Source organism: Aythya fuligula, chromosome 20, assembly GCF_009819795.1.
Source record: "Aythya fuligula isolate bAytFul2 chromosome 20, bAytFul2.pri, whole genome shotgun sequence".
NCBI classification, from domain to species: Eukaryota; Metazoa; Chordata; class Aves; order Anseriformes; family Anatidae; genus Aythya; species Aythya fuligula.
The window spans coordinates 5874726-5888987 of record NC_045578.1 but is presented as its reverse complement, the minus strand read 5'-3'; the positions used below and the strand labels follow the sequence as shown (position 1 = coordinate 5888987).

At 38.5% G+C, this 14262-nt stretch overlaps 1 protein-coding gene across 1 annotated transcript in view; it reads right to left on the bottom strand.

The window, feature by feature from the left end:
* Positions 1-208: 208 nt before the first annotated feature.
* The window catches only part of CRCP (CGRP receptor component), a 30880-nt gene continuing 16826 nt past the window's right edge, over positions 209-14262 (bottom strand). The window contains exons 5-6 of the mRNA XM_032201026.1: positions 10042-10099; positions 209-1747 (exon numbers count right to left, since the gene is read on the bottom strand). Of these exons, the coding sequence (XP_032056917.1) occupies positions 1604-1747; positions 10042-10099 (202 nt within the window). The 3' untranslated portion in view covers positions 209-1603. The remainder of the gene's footprint in view (positions 1748-10041; positions 10100-14262) is intronic.

The following is a 14262-nucleotide window of genomic DNA, read 5'->3' as shown; positions in this document are numbered from 1 at the left end:
GTCAAACAGCATTAATGGCTGCTAAGAGTAAAAATGCTAAGTTTATAATTAATATCACAAAATTCTGTGATATGATCTATTAATCTCTTATTTTATTGCCCATCTAGAGAGAAAATACAGATATATTGATATATAACAAAAAACACTGAGGTCTTTTCCCTCTAATACTACACTTAACATACCCAGTCAAAACACACCATTAGCCTTCAACCTTGGAAAGCCTTTAATGTGAGATAAATTATGTTTAGGAGGTAACAAATATATTTTCCAATACCTTCCTTTCCTCTCCAAAGATCAAAGCAGCTTAAAATACCACGGAAATGTGTATCATAAATCCCCCCAAACCAGAAGTTATCGTTCCCTTTCATATATGGCACAACTAATGCTCAAAAATGGTAAATTCCTTGTTTAGGATCACAAAATAAAACCATGACACAAGTGGGGAATAAAGTCAGATATTTCAATTCGAGCTCTTGTATCCCATATTTAAGCCAAAAAAAATCCCAGGACATACTTCAAACTTTATTTCTATTTCCAGTACATTATAACAATTATAGAAGAACAGTCTGCGGTTACAGTATAAAACCAGTGCCATGTGTAACTCATGACATTGTGTATATATACAAAAGATTTATTATAATCATCAATGCTTTCAGCACTAAATACTTAAACCTGAAATCTTTAATCAGCCAAGGCTCAGTACACAGAAAATTCTCCTTCGGCCATGACTGATTTTCATTCTTCTGCACCAGATTAGGACTGAAGTGTTGACTCATTCATTTATTCCACGGTCAACAGCATGTTCACAAGACTCTAACTAGTCTATATATAAATACTGGAACAAACATTCAAAGGGAAAATATACACCTCACTCTTAATGTTCTTCTGTTTGTATTACTAAGAGCCTTAACATTACAGTCTAGAGCCTCAGCTGCTGTGAACTGGTCCAACTCAGCTGTGTTCAGTGGCAATAAATATTTAGCTGATGATCTCGATCTACCTTTCATCAAGTATAGACTGTCAGACATCCTTGAGAACAGTTACTCTATCAACAGATCCTCTCGCTTCCATGACATATTAGCCTACTTGAAGTTGACTGAACAAGTATCAAGCAGTTATTACTCCACGTATCGATCCCTGAAAATAGCCCTTTTCACAAACAGCTCCAAAAGTCGGCTTTGTATTGTAATCCATTCTGAAAAACAGTTGGGCAATTCAAAATCATATGAAAGCAATTATAATTATAGTACTGCTGTGATAATTAAAACATTGCCAGCTGTATATTAGCCTGCTCAGATGTACAGCTGTTACATGGGTAATGGAAAAAATACAAAAGCTTCAGACTGTCACATCATTTCTGACAGCTACACTACAAATCCAGTTACTATCACACCCCTGTGTATGACAAAATGCCAGAACTATAGTGTCCTTTTCCAGGCTTTCTTGTAAACAATCAGTTCCCTCATCACCTCTGAATAATAATAATTGTAACATATTTTACAAGGATGTCCAATACCAGATTAAACTGGTATCGAGTAAAACCCAAAAATATTAACCAATTCTCTGTTGCTGAAATTGTTGCCAACTTTGGTCTAGACACCTCCTACTTTTGGTCACCTTTGTCTTCAGTTGCCATTGCTGAGTCTCTCTGTTGTTCAGCCGGATCTCCTGGAAGAATACTGGTGACTGTCTGGAGAAGTGACTCGATCTGCTCTTCTGTTAGTCTTTCCTCACTTTCTTCTACCATCTGCAGGTAAAAAAAACAAACACAATCTATTACGATCATTAAATCCACTCTTCTGCCCTCAACTTCAAACTGAAGGACTAAACTAAGTGGGAAATACTATTTTCAAGGGATTGAAGACATTGTAAAATGCTTCTGTAAAGAGCTCAGTCAAAGTGGAACTCTTTCAATATGTAAAAGAAAGAATGAAGAGCTCCATTGTTAACCACGACAACTGGCACTCCATAATGAGACCCTGCTTGCTTTAAAACAAGGCAAACAACAAACTCGACCCAGTCTTTCCTTCCTGGTTTCTCCTAAAACCTTTCCCACTGCAGACATCAATATTTTGAGCCAGGCCTTTCATGTGGTTCATGTGCAGAGCTCACTTCCAGACCTATTTTCCTAAATTCCTGTGCTTTCTCCTAAGAACTGAAATGAGATAACCCAAGACTGGTTACCTGAAGCTTGGTATCTCATCCAGCACCTAGAAGGTAAGTAATTAGGGCAGAAAAGAAGCCACTTAATCCTGGAGCAGTCATATTTATTGGAATTTATTTAAATTGTGAGATCCCAGAGTATAAAAGCATATAAAAGCTCTGAGAAACACAAAACATGCTGTCACGCATCAACAATAAAATTCCATAAGATTAATTAGGGACCTACTCTCACTGCAGAGCTGTGGGAACTCTCATATCACTGCTACCACGAAAAACAACTGCCCTAATTTATAGGCAGCTGTTAAAAGGAAAAGCTTGTCAGAGGACTGGAAACACAAGCCAAATGAACTCTTCAAACGCAAATGAAACCAATTAGGATTGTGGAGTTTGCGATTTTCTTTTTTATGCAAAGTCCTTTAACATGTCCTTTGAAGAGCGGTGATTTATATTAATTACGGTTCCAAGTCACTGCAGGTTTAATCATTTCTAGCTGTAAATTGCCAGCTATTCAGACACATCGTGCCTTCTAAAAACCAGCGTGGTATATTCAATTAACTACTCCCCACCTCCTCCCCCCGATGTCCTATGAGTCCTCTTTGCACAATCGGGTCATCTTTCAGCAGTCATTATTCACAGGTCCTTGATGAGAGGAAAGCAAGCACGCTAGGATCCACTCATGCAGCAAAAGGCAGATGAATGTCCGTTTGCCAACGACTGTTTCTGGGGACTCATCCTCAAAGGATGAAATTCTGTGTAGAGTGCCTTTCAAACCATGGTCATTTCAGGAATGACTGTAGGAGCCTGGCCTGAAAAACAGCCTTGGCTCTCACTACTGTCAGCTGTTAGAGCATATAGAATGAGTTAAAATATACTAAAACCACTCCTAATGTTACCTTTCTGCGTAAGCAACTGCTGCAGCTATTGAAGTGCTGTCAGATAATTGCCTTCTAGGCTACAGTTGAGAGGTGATCATCTCAGCAGGTTAACCAGCTTACCTTGGAGCAGCAACGTTATACAACGAGGTATGTTACAGTGCAAAAATATGCTCTTTGTTGCCTGTACTGCAGACAAAGGCATTACTCCAGCGATGACCTATGCTGCTAAGTTTTGTAGAGGTCCCTGAGCCTGTTTTTTGGACTGGATTACAATGTTATTAATGACTGTTACATTCAACTTTAAAGGTGACAGCCCCACACCAGCAGGATCTGTACAGACAAAGAAAAAGCCCACATCCTTTGGACAGGCAAAATTACTTAAGGCTGAATGATTTATGTCTCAGCGGCCAGTGTCTCCTGCATTTGTTACTGCTTTCAGATCTTCAGAAAGCTGGCACCTTGCCTGGCTCATATTTGATTTATTGGATCACTTGAAGTCTGCCCCTCTTCCCCATTTAAATTTTATCTCTCCCTAGATACCTCCATTCCCTTTCTTCGCCACAGAATTGTTACTTTAGGTACTTGCTTCAGGTGACCCAAGTCAAACACAATGACTTACGAGTACTTAGATAATATACTGATTTTTAGATTAGCACCAGCTCTTCTCAGCTTTTGCATTTAAGACACAATATACTTACATGCCTAATTGCTGCTTCTTACGTGCTCCTGAGCACTGAACAAGTAATTTCTAATATGAACAATCATATTTACATCATTTGTACTGGTTGAACACGAGAGCCTGCAGGACTCACAAATGGCAGCTACGCCTCAGGACATTGACTGATGAGCTCTGGTGACTGCTCTGGCAGTTTAAGAAATCACACTTGAGCAGAAAGTTGATGAAAAAAAGCAGTCTCCAGTGTTTCAGAAGCATCAGTGCTGAAACTGATGTCTAAGGTTAAACTGTTGAGAAAAGCACCTCTAAAGAAAGATGCTGGACACTGCTCTGAGCAGTGGGTAACACGGCTCCACATTCCCTTCTGTTGACAGATTTGTAGTCTCAGCCAGAGAGAAGTGGTAATTTCTTAAACCGCTGCAGCAAATTCATTAAGGGCTCACCTCTCGGTGCCTTAGATTTGTGCATCCTCGCTGCCTGCTCTTAGGCTGGGAGTTACTGATAAACAAAAATCTGTATTTTGGCAGGGCGGATGGCTTATTATTCAAGCTGATATTTCAGCACTACATGGATGTGATACATTTTAGAAGTTCAAAGGATCAAAAGCATAAGTGATAATCTTTTTCTTTTTTTTTTTTTCAGAGAAACAGCATGAGCAGTAATTTATGAAAACACAAGCAATTAGGAAGCAGCAAAGCAGCATGCTGAAAGGAAGAGCTAAAAAAATAAAGCACAGAGAACATGCAGACAAAGAGACAAATGGTATCTGTTTCCCTTTAGAACAGATTCAAGGGAAACAGAAGGTGACTCAGAAGTTTATTCTAGATTCAACAGATGTTTGCACAGCCTTCTGATTTGCAACTGTAATACCTTTGCTACGGATAGTACAAGGAAATGAGGTTATGATACTCAGAAGATAAAAAAAAATGTATAAGAGAAAACAGAAGAGGGGAAAAAACAAAACTGTATTCAAGTGCTGATTTTTCCAGCAAGAATTTACTAATACAGGAAAAAATCTATACCAAAACCCTCTGCTAACCTCTAACTTGCAATTGGCTGAAACTGCTCGAGCAATGGATTCAAACCGTAAGCAGTCAGGAATGCACGGTTTATACAAGGGCAAACAAAAATGCAAATGTTTTGAGTAAGTGTATGACATAAGATATTTATGTTGGCAGTGCCACACAAGCCAAATGGAAATTGATTATTCTCACAGATGATGCCATGTGCAAACTGTAGGGTATCATCAACCAAAGCTCCAGCTGAACTGCTATTTTCAATATTCGGGGGTTGTACAACTGGGCAATGTTACAGGAACACAGTTTATAGATAAAAGCACCCTACTGCACAGCAAGACAAGTGTGTCTCTTTCACAGGGCTGAGCCCGAGGATTTTCTTGAACACAACAAACACAGCAGGCCACGTCATCTGTGCATCTTCTTACATAAATAAATCCCAAGTCATTACTTTTTCAGCATTCAAGTCTATATTACCCCAAAATAACTACAGTGGTTTTTAGCAAATATCATAGCATATCAAAGTCTTTGACATGTATATACAATATGAATTTTCTATGAAATGCAACTATGTGGCTAAGATCAATTCAGGCCTCAATGATAACTTCTATTTCACCCAAACTGGTAACAATTAGTTATTTAACTCAATACGCTACTCATGCTGTAAGCAATTTTTATTTCCCCCACCACTAATGCTCTAAACAATATAATCTATAAGATTAAAGAAGGAATCAAGCAAGGACACAACATAATTTCAGTTGGTAGCCTAATTGGTGTGCATATGGATGCAATAAATGGAGGCACATTCACCTTGCAGTTAGTAAATACTTTTAAACCCCGAGAAACTAGAATTAAGTTTCTTTATTGACTCTAAAAAAGCATCAATAAAATTACCTGGCCAGATTTTCAGAACTGTGGAATATATGCAAATTACTCAGAAGTCAGCTAAAGCTTCTCTACTGCTCAGCTTTGAGAGCGATCCTATCTTTATGTAGATGTCTAATATCCAATACTTCACTTGCTTAAGCACCTTCCATCCTTCCCCTCCAGCTTTATCTATGCACGGATTTCTAACGCAGCAAAGCAAAACACACAATCATCCATCACTAGGCTCCTGCTACAAGAGAATGAAAAGACAAATCACTCACCAACTGCTGAATTAAACTCTGGCAGATGCCTTGCTCAGTAATGTAACCGCTACTGGGAACTAGAGCTGTATTCATTAAACAAATGTGTATGTGGAATATTTTACTACCACGCAGCCTTTCCCAGCTGCACATTTTAATAGGAGCCTTTTTTAATTGAATACTACGTATAAATTTCTCAGAGGAACAAAACAACCATAATTTCCAAATCAGAACGCCAACAGAATTATATTAAGGAGTAAGTCCCATCAAAACCTGCTAATAAATTCTCATGGCAGAAAGTTATTTGCAGAAGGTATAAAAGGATTTATTTATCAAGTAGGTGTATCAGAAAACAGCCACTAGCCTATCGAGATAATTTCAAAGATCTGCAGTGCTTTTGCTATTCATAAAACAAAAGATTAAAATTTATACTTTCATGGTGGCATGTATGTGTACTTATTGTGTGCCAGCATGCAGACATACACAAACATACTTGTCTATATATTTTAAAAAACTCTGTGAAGCAAGGGCAAACGTTTTAGGAACATGCTGTCCCTAACTATAATACCTTATATTTTCTGATTACTGGAGAAAAAGCAAAGCACAAGTAACATCATCATCCTCACCGTGCTTCTGTTAAGATTCATTTAATTCATTTAAGATTTCAGACTAATGTTTATTTTAATGTTTATAGCCTCCTAAGACAATATACTGCAAATGTTGAAGAATAAATAAAGCTGCACTGAAGAACTCTTAAAAAAAAAAGAGTTCTGAAAGAACTGAGAAACTCTCAAGGATCAGTGATATTTGATTGGCAACAAACCTCAGCATCACTGAGCAGAATCGTCTGTGGGTAAAAAGCTATTGTTTATTTGAATAATAAACTAAGGATTCTATTAAAAAACAGTAAACCATAATAAAAAAGGAAATAAGGTTCCTATCATTGCCAAAGCTATCAAGCATAATTTAACTCCAGTGTAGGAGTACATATTTTATGAGAAAATGACTGCTAATTCCTCCTTTAGCAGTCATTCAAAATAGTTCAGGACCAACATGCTAACAGGAAAAAAAAAAAAAGAACATAAAAAAAGATGTAAAGTGAAAGACTGATTGGAAAGCAAAAGAACAACTGGATTAATGTACCTCAGAGATAATTAACCAACTATGCAAAGAGGGAAGCAAAATATATTGTTGAAAAAATAAAATGTTTAGTTCCTCTAACATCTTCCATTCTCCAGCAGAGCACGTTACATTATTTCCTGTTCTATAATAAAAGACAATCTGTTAGGCTGGTTACGCAGAGTGCACATCACAAGGTACGAAGCTCTCCAAGATGGAAATCTGGTTTTAAAAAGCACAGAATTAAAACCCACTTTTCTGCTGAGAGAGAAGAATGTGGAGCAATTTGTTCGTTAGAAGATGCTTAATCTTCAAACCCATCACGGTTCAGCGTTAAGTAAATCTGGGCCAGTATCACGGTTAGGTCAACATCGCTGTCTTTCTTCCTCCTTTGTGAATCACTGAGCCAAGAACAACATATGTTAGAGATTAAAACAGGAGGTCAAGATAGCTGTAATGTGTACAGTGTTTTACCCAGTGGGATATGAATTAGAATTTCATGCTCCTTTTGTTGCTATTGTTGTTTGAAAATAAATCCTGGCACACAGTCCGGAAAAGACAAATATGAACAATACAGCAATTTATGAAAAAAAAAAAAAAAAAAAAAAAAAAAAAAAAAAAAAAAAAAAAGGAAAAACTTGAGATCAAAAGATCATAAATGTTCTCTCTAATTATTTTTTTCAAAATTGATTTACTCTTTGCATGTTACTAAGGACATGGAATTTTACAGAGGGACAGCAAAAACCAAACAAGCAAAAAGCCAGAAAGAAAACGCCAGAAAGGCAAAAATTAACAATCAGTAGTAAATTTAACTATCCTCTCCCATCAGCTAGTAAAAGCATATCAGGTAAATTTGACCCCATTCCATGTATAGACAGCACTGATTAGAAGTTTGAGGCATCAAAACTATTTGAGCAAGGGAGAGACAGAGATATGGCTGGTTTGGTGTTTTGCTTAAAACTGTTTAAAAAAAATAAAAATGATTTGGCTATGTTGTATGAAACTGTCAGAAATTCTCGACATCGTTTATTCTAATTTCCACTTCAGGATGGACTCAAACCTTCTGAGTGACAGGGACAAGTACAATGAAAAGTGAATCAAGGCAATTTTACACCTAGCATTCACTTCTCCATAGGTTGTCTCTCAGCCTGCAGTGAATAGACTTGCCTGCATGAAATCTGCATATGGGTAATCTTCTCCCTCCTGACATCAAAGAATAAAATGCTGTTAAGCCTCCACAGCTCTGTATTATTTTACACTCAAAGACACTCTGGGAAGACAGGGCTTTTCAAAGATGCTGCATTGCTCCAATCTCTTTCCCCTGTCCTCACCAGAAAACAAAATGATTGATCACAGCAATCCCGAAGTAAAATCATTTCCTTCCTATGGCTGCTAGTCTCAGTATTTCACCAACAAAAATGGCCTGCAGTTTCCTAGCAGTTATTTTGTGCTCAAAAGACTTTGATGTGCTTTGATGAAAAGACTTAGGTACTGCAATTTTGGGGCTGCTTAATTTAATGCAGTGTTAACAATCCAGTCAGCCTAGTCTACTGGAACACTAGTTTTGGAGAAACTTGCACTGGAAATTAGAGGGGTATTAGAACATAACAGAAGTAACTGTATCCCCAATACTTTTATGGCTATATAAATTCAGACTAGCCCCCTAATGTATTAATATTACAATTTATACAAGTTGCTTTTGAGAAAGGTTACCTATGAATAATGAGCTGATACTGAATATAGATACAAGAACAGAGGTCTGTAGGTTTTAGCAGTGAGTTTTGCCTAACTTCCACATTACAAACCTGAAAACATCTGAAGTATGACTCTTTTCCCCCCCCCCAGAAATCTGACTTTGTATATAAAGGCCCAATTTCCTCATACCTGCCTCCTGGGCTTCAAACATGACCCAGCAAATTGTTTTCAGTATTTCATTGATAGGTAAGATAACGATGAACTCAGGGGAGGATGGAAAAGACAGACAAAAATCTTGTTACCTGAAAGCCACAAAATGATTACTGCATTTCAGGCAGACAAAAAGAGACAAAACACTGCCTGCACAGGCACATAACACATCCATGCCTGCAGCACACAAAGCTAACCAAGGTGGGAGAAAGGCTCTGCACTGAGGCTCTACATCATCGCTTATGAATAACTTCCTAAGCAAAACTCATGAAGCCTTAATGCTCTTGGTTGGGTTGCTGACAAGGCTGACACTGATCTCTTCAACCACAGAACACAGAGCTAATTCCTTGACTAGAAGCATTGTTGTATGAGATGCCTTCAGCATTACAATGTCTACTCCTTGGCTACAAAAGAAAAACAGTCCTACTGCTATCTCTTTAATCCTTCCCTTTTTTCAGCAAAATACGATCCTGTTACTACATAATTGCTTTCAGTGTATGATTATAAACAGAGGTTCTGAGTGTAAGAGATCTTTATTTTAATATCCTTAGTATAATAATCCTTTATTATGCGACTTTTTTTTTTCCCCAAAGAGATACTGCAGAGAATACAGCCCATCTATTTCTTTTTGCAAGTCTCTCTTTACATCAGAATTATGTTGAATAGATCAATGATGGCTACTTTCCATCTGCTTGTATCTATTTCTCGTTCTGCACAACTGCTCAAAACACTGTATCTGTCATTACCTCTTCCTTTTCAGAATGTTTGATTTTACTATAACATAAAACCCTGCCATAAAAACAACTATGTCATGACAGTCATTAAGAAGGGAAGTGATTACAGAGCAGCAGCAGAAAGTCTTAGGTAAATATATTCTTACTCACAATACTGTAAGTAACCTTTAATGATTCTGTTCAGCATTTTCAATATGTGACGCTGAAGCGAACTTAGGGGTGGAGAATCTGTCCAAGAGAAAGATGGGCAAGGCTCTAAGGGAGGTCTCAGAGAGGAAGCAGTTGGGATTAGAAACCATGAATGTAAAGATGTGTATAAAGGGATACGTTCAATCACCGACCATGAGAAAATAATTATTCAGCTGATCCTCACAGTTAAAGCTGCTTTCGTTTAAGCTTTGAGCAGTTAGGAGCATTGTTACTTACCAGCTGTATTTCAACTGCTGTCACAGGCCTGTGGTTAAGCAACTGCAGCTTTTCTGCTCTGTTTAGAAACAAAGAGTAAGACAATCCGCATTACTATATAATTTGAGGATCCCCCCCAAACGACTGTTATGATGCAAATACATTCCTCATAACTGGGGGATGAAAAGCCACTGCCAAGGAGAGTTCTGACAAGGTCTCCAGTGTGGTTTCATACTTTAATTTACATATTTTAAAAAGAGCAATTCCTTGTGTGTTTAAACGTATTGCTGTTGCCACCTATAGTCTAAGGTGGCAGGGCAAAGGCCCTTAGATGGTTACAGTCCAAGCATTAACAAATACGCACTGTTACTTTGTTAATTGCTGCACAGAAACGCGAGACAACTTGCCAAAGATCACAGACTCTTTTGCTATGAACAAATGACCACAAGAACAATTATCATACCTAAAAAGTTACAACCCATCAGTCAAATGGCAATAATTTATTTGTTCTCTTTGCACACAAGAATTGGTAGGCTAAAAAAAAATTAGCTCAAAACCACACAGCCATTTGTACTGTCTGCAACCCACACAGTTTATGCCAACGCATTTTTTCTTACACTATTACAATGGGCTAAGGCCATACTGCTGCACTTATGTCTCTGGGCAAAAACAATGGCTTCGAGTCCTCTGTTCCCATGCAAACCTTGCTTCCAGTTGTGTTACTACAACGGGTGGGAATCGTGCAGCAAACCAGCTGGGGGACTGAGGTGGACTGTAAAGACAATCATAGCCCTCACAGCCCTCTTTTTCCTGGTTTGTTTTTAACTTGACTCACTGCAGTCCATAAAGAGTGGTATAGCCACAATCAGCATGGTAACAGATATAAAAAATGTCAAAAAAAAAAATCACCAACACCCAACCTCAGTCAGAGCTGGGTTGTAAAGATACGTCACTTATTGCAGTTTAAAAGACAAGGAATAATTCATTAACTTACAGTAACTCAAAACCTTGGTAAGCTACCCACATGCTATGGCAGAAAGAATTCAAATTTGCAGTCATGGGCCTTTACCACAAAGCACTTCAATCCGATATTAACCTCTTTTCCTGTGATTTTAGATACCAACTGTGTTGCATCTGTATTTTTAATGCTCAGTTTTCATTCTCCTCTGCCTATTGGGGGGAAAGCCAGGAAGATTAGTCTGGCATTGGTATTTAAACACAAAACACTTTAATATTCACTGTTTAGCATCACTGAAGCCAGTGGCAAAATTCCTGGCACATTCAGGACCACGATAACACTCATCCAACCTCACTGTTTGTCTGGATTCTTTTTAGCCACTAGCAATGAGCTCTACTTTTTCACCAAGTAATCAAGAGATCTCATAAATTTCCATTTAAACACTTTGACCATTAAAACAGAAAAAAAAAAAAAAAAAAGGTACGAGGCAGAGAATTTCACTGACATTTAAAAATCATTCTTTTTGAAGATGTGATCAAACAAGTATTGGCCTGAAATTCAAACCACAGCATTTGAGCAACAGCTTTGTAGCCAAAAATTATTCCTTTTACACCCTACTGAAAGAGAAATCATTCCAACAGCAAAGTCAAAAACCAACTGGCATATGCTAGCAAGGCATATTTCATTAATTTCAGAAGCTCAGATCATTGACATTGACCACATAACAGAAACACGGCCAATGATCTGAGCTGGTCTTTGTGTTTTAGTGCAGAAAAGCACAATCATACAGTTTTGCTAAGGATACAACAGATGTTTAAAAGGACATGCAAAACAGTAACAGACAGGTTTTATAAAAAAAATAAAACTAGAGTAATAATAAGATGTGCAAAGAGCAAAGAAAATTGAATGTGCATTTTCTGGGAAAAAGCTTGAATGATTATTACCCAAAATACATGCGTTCCTAGCAGCCATCTATGTTTATGCAATACTTTGTCACACATGTTTGTGTGTCTAAATGAGAAGTGACAGTTAGCACATACCGTCTTCCAGCCTGTGTTACAGCAGTGAACCACACTTCTGAGGAATTAAAGCTTGAAATGTATTATTTAAAGGGCATCTTGAATGTGTACTTACACTGATTCCTTAGAGTTTCCCTTTGGTTCTGTGGGACCCGTGGGTGGTTTTGAAAGGGAACCTTAGAGCTTTCAGACGCCGTAACTCACAGCCCAGGGCTCTCACAGGCAGGCCTTTACAACCAGCAGCTCAACGCCTGTGTGGCTGGAGGTACTGCAGAGATGCTGCCTCATTTCGCATGGCCTCTGACACTGCCTTTGAAACCTAACCCCAGCTATCAGATCCTAACTTTGTAAGGCACCTCGATACTTTATCATTCGTGTGTGCACCAGAAAATGCTCCAAGCCCAAGGTGTTTACGCTTGTCAGGAGAAGCCTTTGACAAGTGATGCATTGCTCCAGTGTCTGGGCTGAATCTAGTATTTAATACACCGAATTTAATACTTCTCAAGGCTGTCGGCTGACACCCAAACAGAGTAAGACCCTTCATTTACCTACCCAACACACAGAACGAGCAGCACTAGAATAAAAATTTCCTGGCTGACATTCCCAGAGTGACCTGAAGGAAAAATCATGTACTACCAAAGACCAGATGAGCTAATGGGCCTATTTTTACCTAAAATGTCCACGATTGCAAGTGACTTGGTGATGGAACTACGGGAGACCATGGCTCAGTGCAGACAGCTGCTCTGCTGATTCCAAACAATGGACTTAATTGTATCAGAGGGTTTTGTGATGTGTGTTTAGAGCCCTTGAGAACAGAAAATAGCTCTGAAGAGACGATACCTTGATTGCTGTTTTTCAACAAGAGACCCAGCCTCTTGGTGACAAAACCAAAGTCCTAAAAAATAAATCATCATAGTAGGCATTGCTGTATCCTTTGAAGGCTCCATTAAATAATGGAGAAAAGGACTGTGTGGCCATGGACCCTGATCAGGACTGCTCCCTCCTCCTTGGGACTTTGTAGTGCCCCAAGGATCTGTCCTTTCACTCATGAACCATACGGTACACCCAAGCAGCAGAAATATAAGGTGATGCTGGGGAGAAGGTCCTTTGTGTCAGCTACATTACAAATCAGTGTTTTAAGGGCAATTCCTCCTGCAGTGACTACATTCTCTCTTTTCTCCTACAGAACAACTGTTTACATTCTCTCCCCTCTCCTGTTAACAAACCCATTGGCAGCACGGGGTTTGGTCCTGAACTCTGAAGGCTGGGATTTTACAGACAACACAAAAGAATCAGAATTAGCCTAGTTACCCAGAGATATTCATTTGGTTTGGGAGAATCAAGGATGAAAGCCAAATATGCTTCCATTGGTGGGAAGCAGTCAGTGTGCTGCCTTTGTTTTCCCATGCTAATCACTTGTATCTATTTATTTAGCAGCTTGATGTTTACAACAAGAGACTATTAACAGCATGGCTGACTTTAATACTGAGCTGAGAACACCGCTGTGTTGGCTGCCTTACTGTCAAAACCAAAGTATTAATAGCTGCTGCCGTTTGCTACTGTTATAAGCAAGGAAAGGATGAAATAAAACCCTAACATTGACAGAAGTAAGAATAAACCTTATCCTAGAGTTGAAATTGAGAGCAGGTCATTTAAGGAATAAATGGGAAAAAAACAAACCCTACCTGCATAAAATTGTAGCAAAAGACATCATCACACATAAAAGCAGAAGTCTTAACAAAAGTAGGTAAAGAATATTAATTACATCTTCAGCATAAAAAGAACCTAATTCATCTGACTAAGTATAGGAAAAGTTTAGTGCTTTTTCCTCGAGAGCTAGGAAACTGCTTGTTTCGGTGCCTGGAACACTTGACAGAGACACAGAAGCTGGTGTTCTGGTCCTGGCTTTTGATGCTGTTTGCTTTACGGTCCCTGGCCAAACACAAGTCTGTGCCTCGGTTCGAGACATCTAGAACAGATAACATTTACAGCTGTCACAGGAGAACTATGAGGATAGCTATTTGTAAAACACTTCCCCTCCTCCTAAAGCCCTACTTACAAAAATAGACTTTTATGCTCACTGTTTAATGAATTCATACTTTATACAAGTTTCTCACTGCACCGTACACTCACATACGGCTCCTGAGATCAGAGCCTTTTTAAACAAGTCTTTCTTTGCTTTTGCTGCAGGACACACCCCAATGCAATCTCAAACCTCCTCCAAATCCTCAGACAAAAAGAAAGTAACAAAAAAAGTTATTTGAC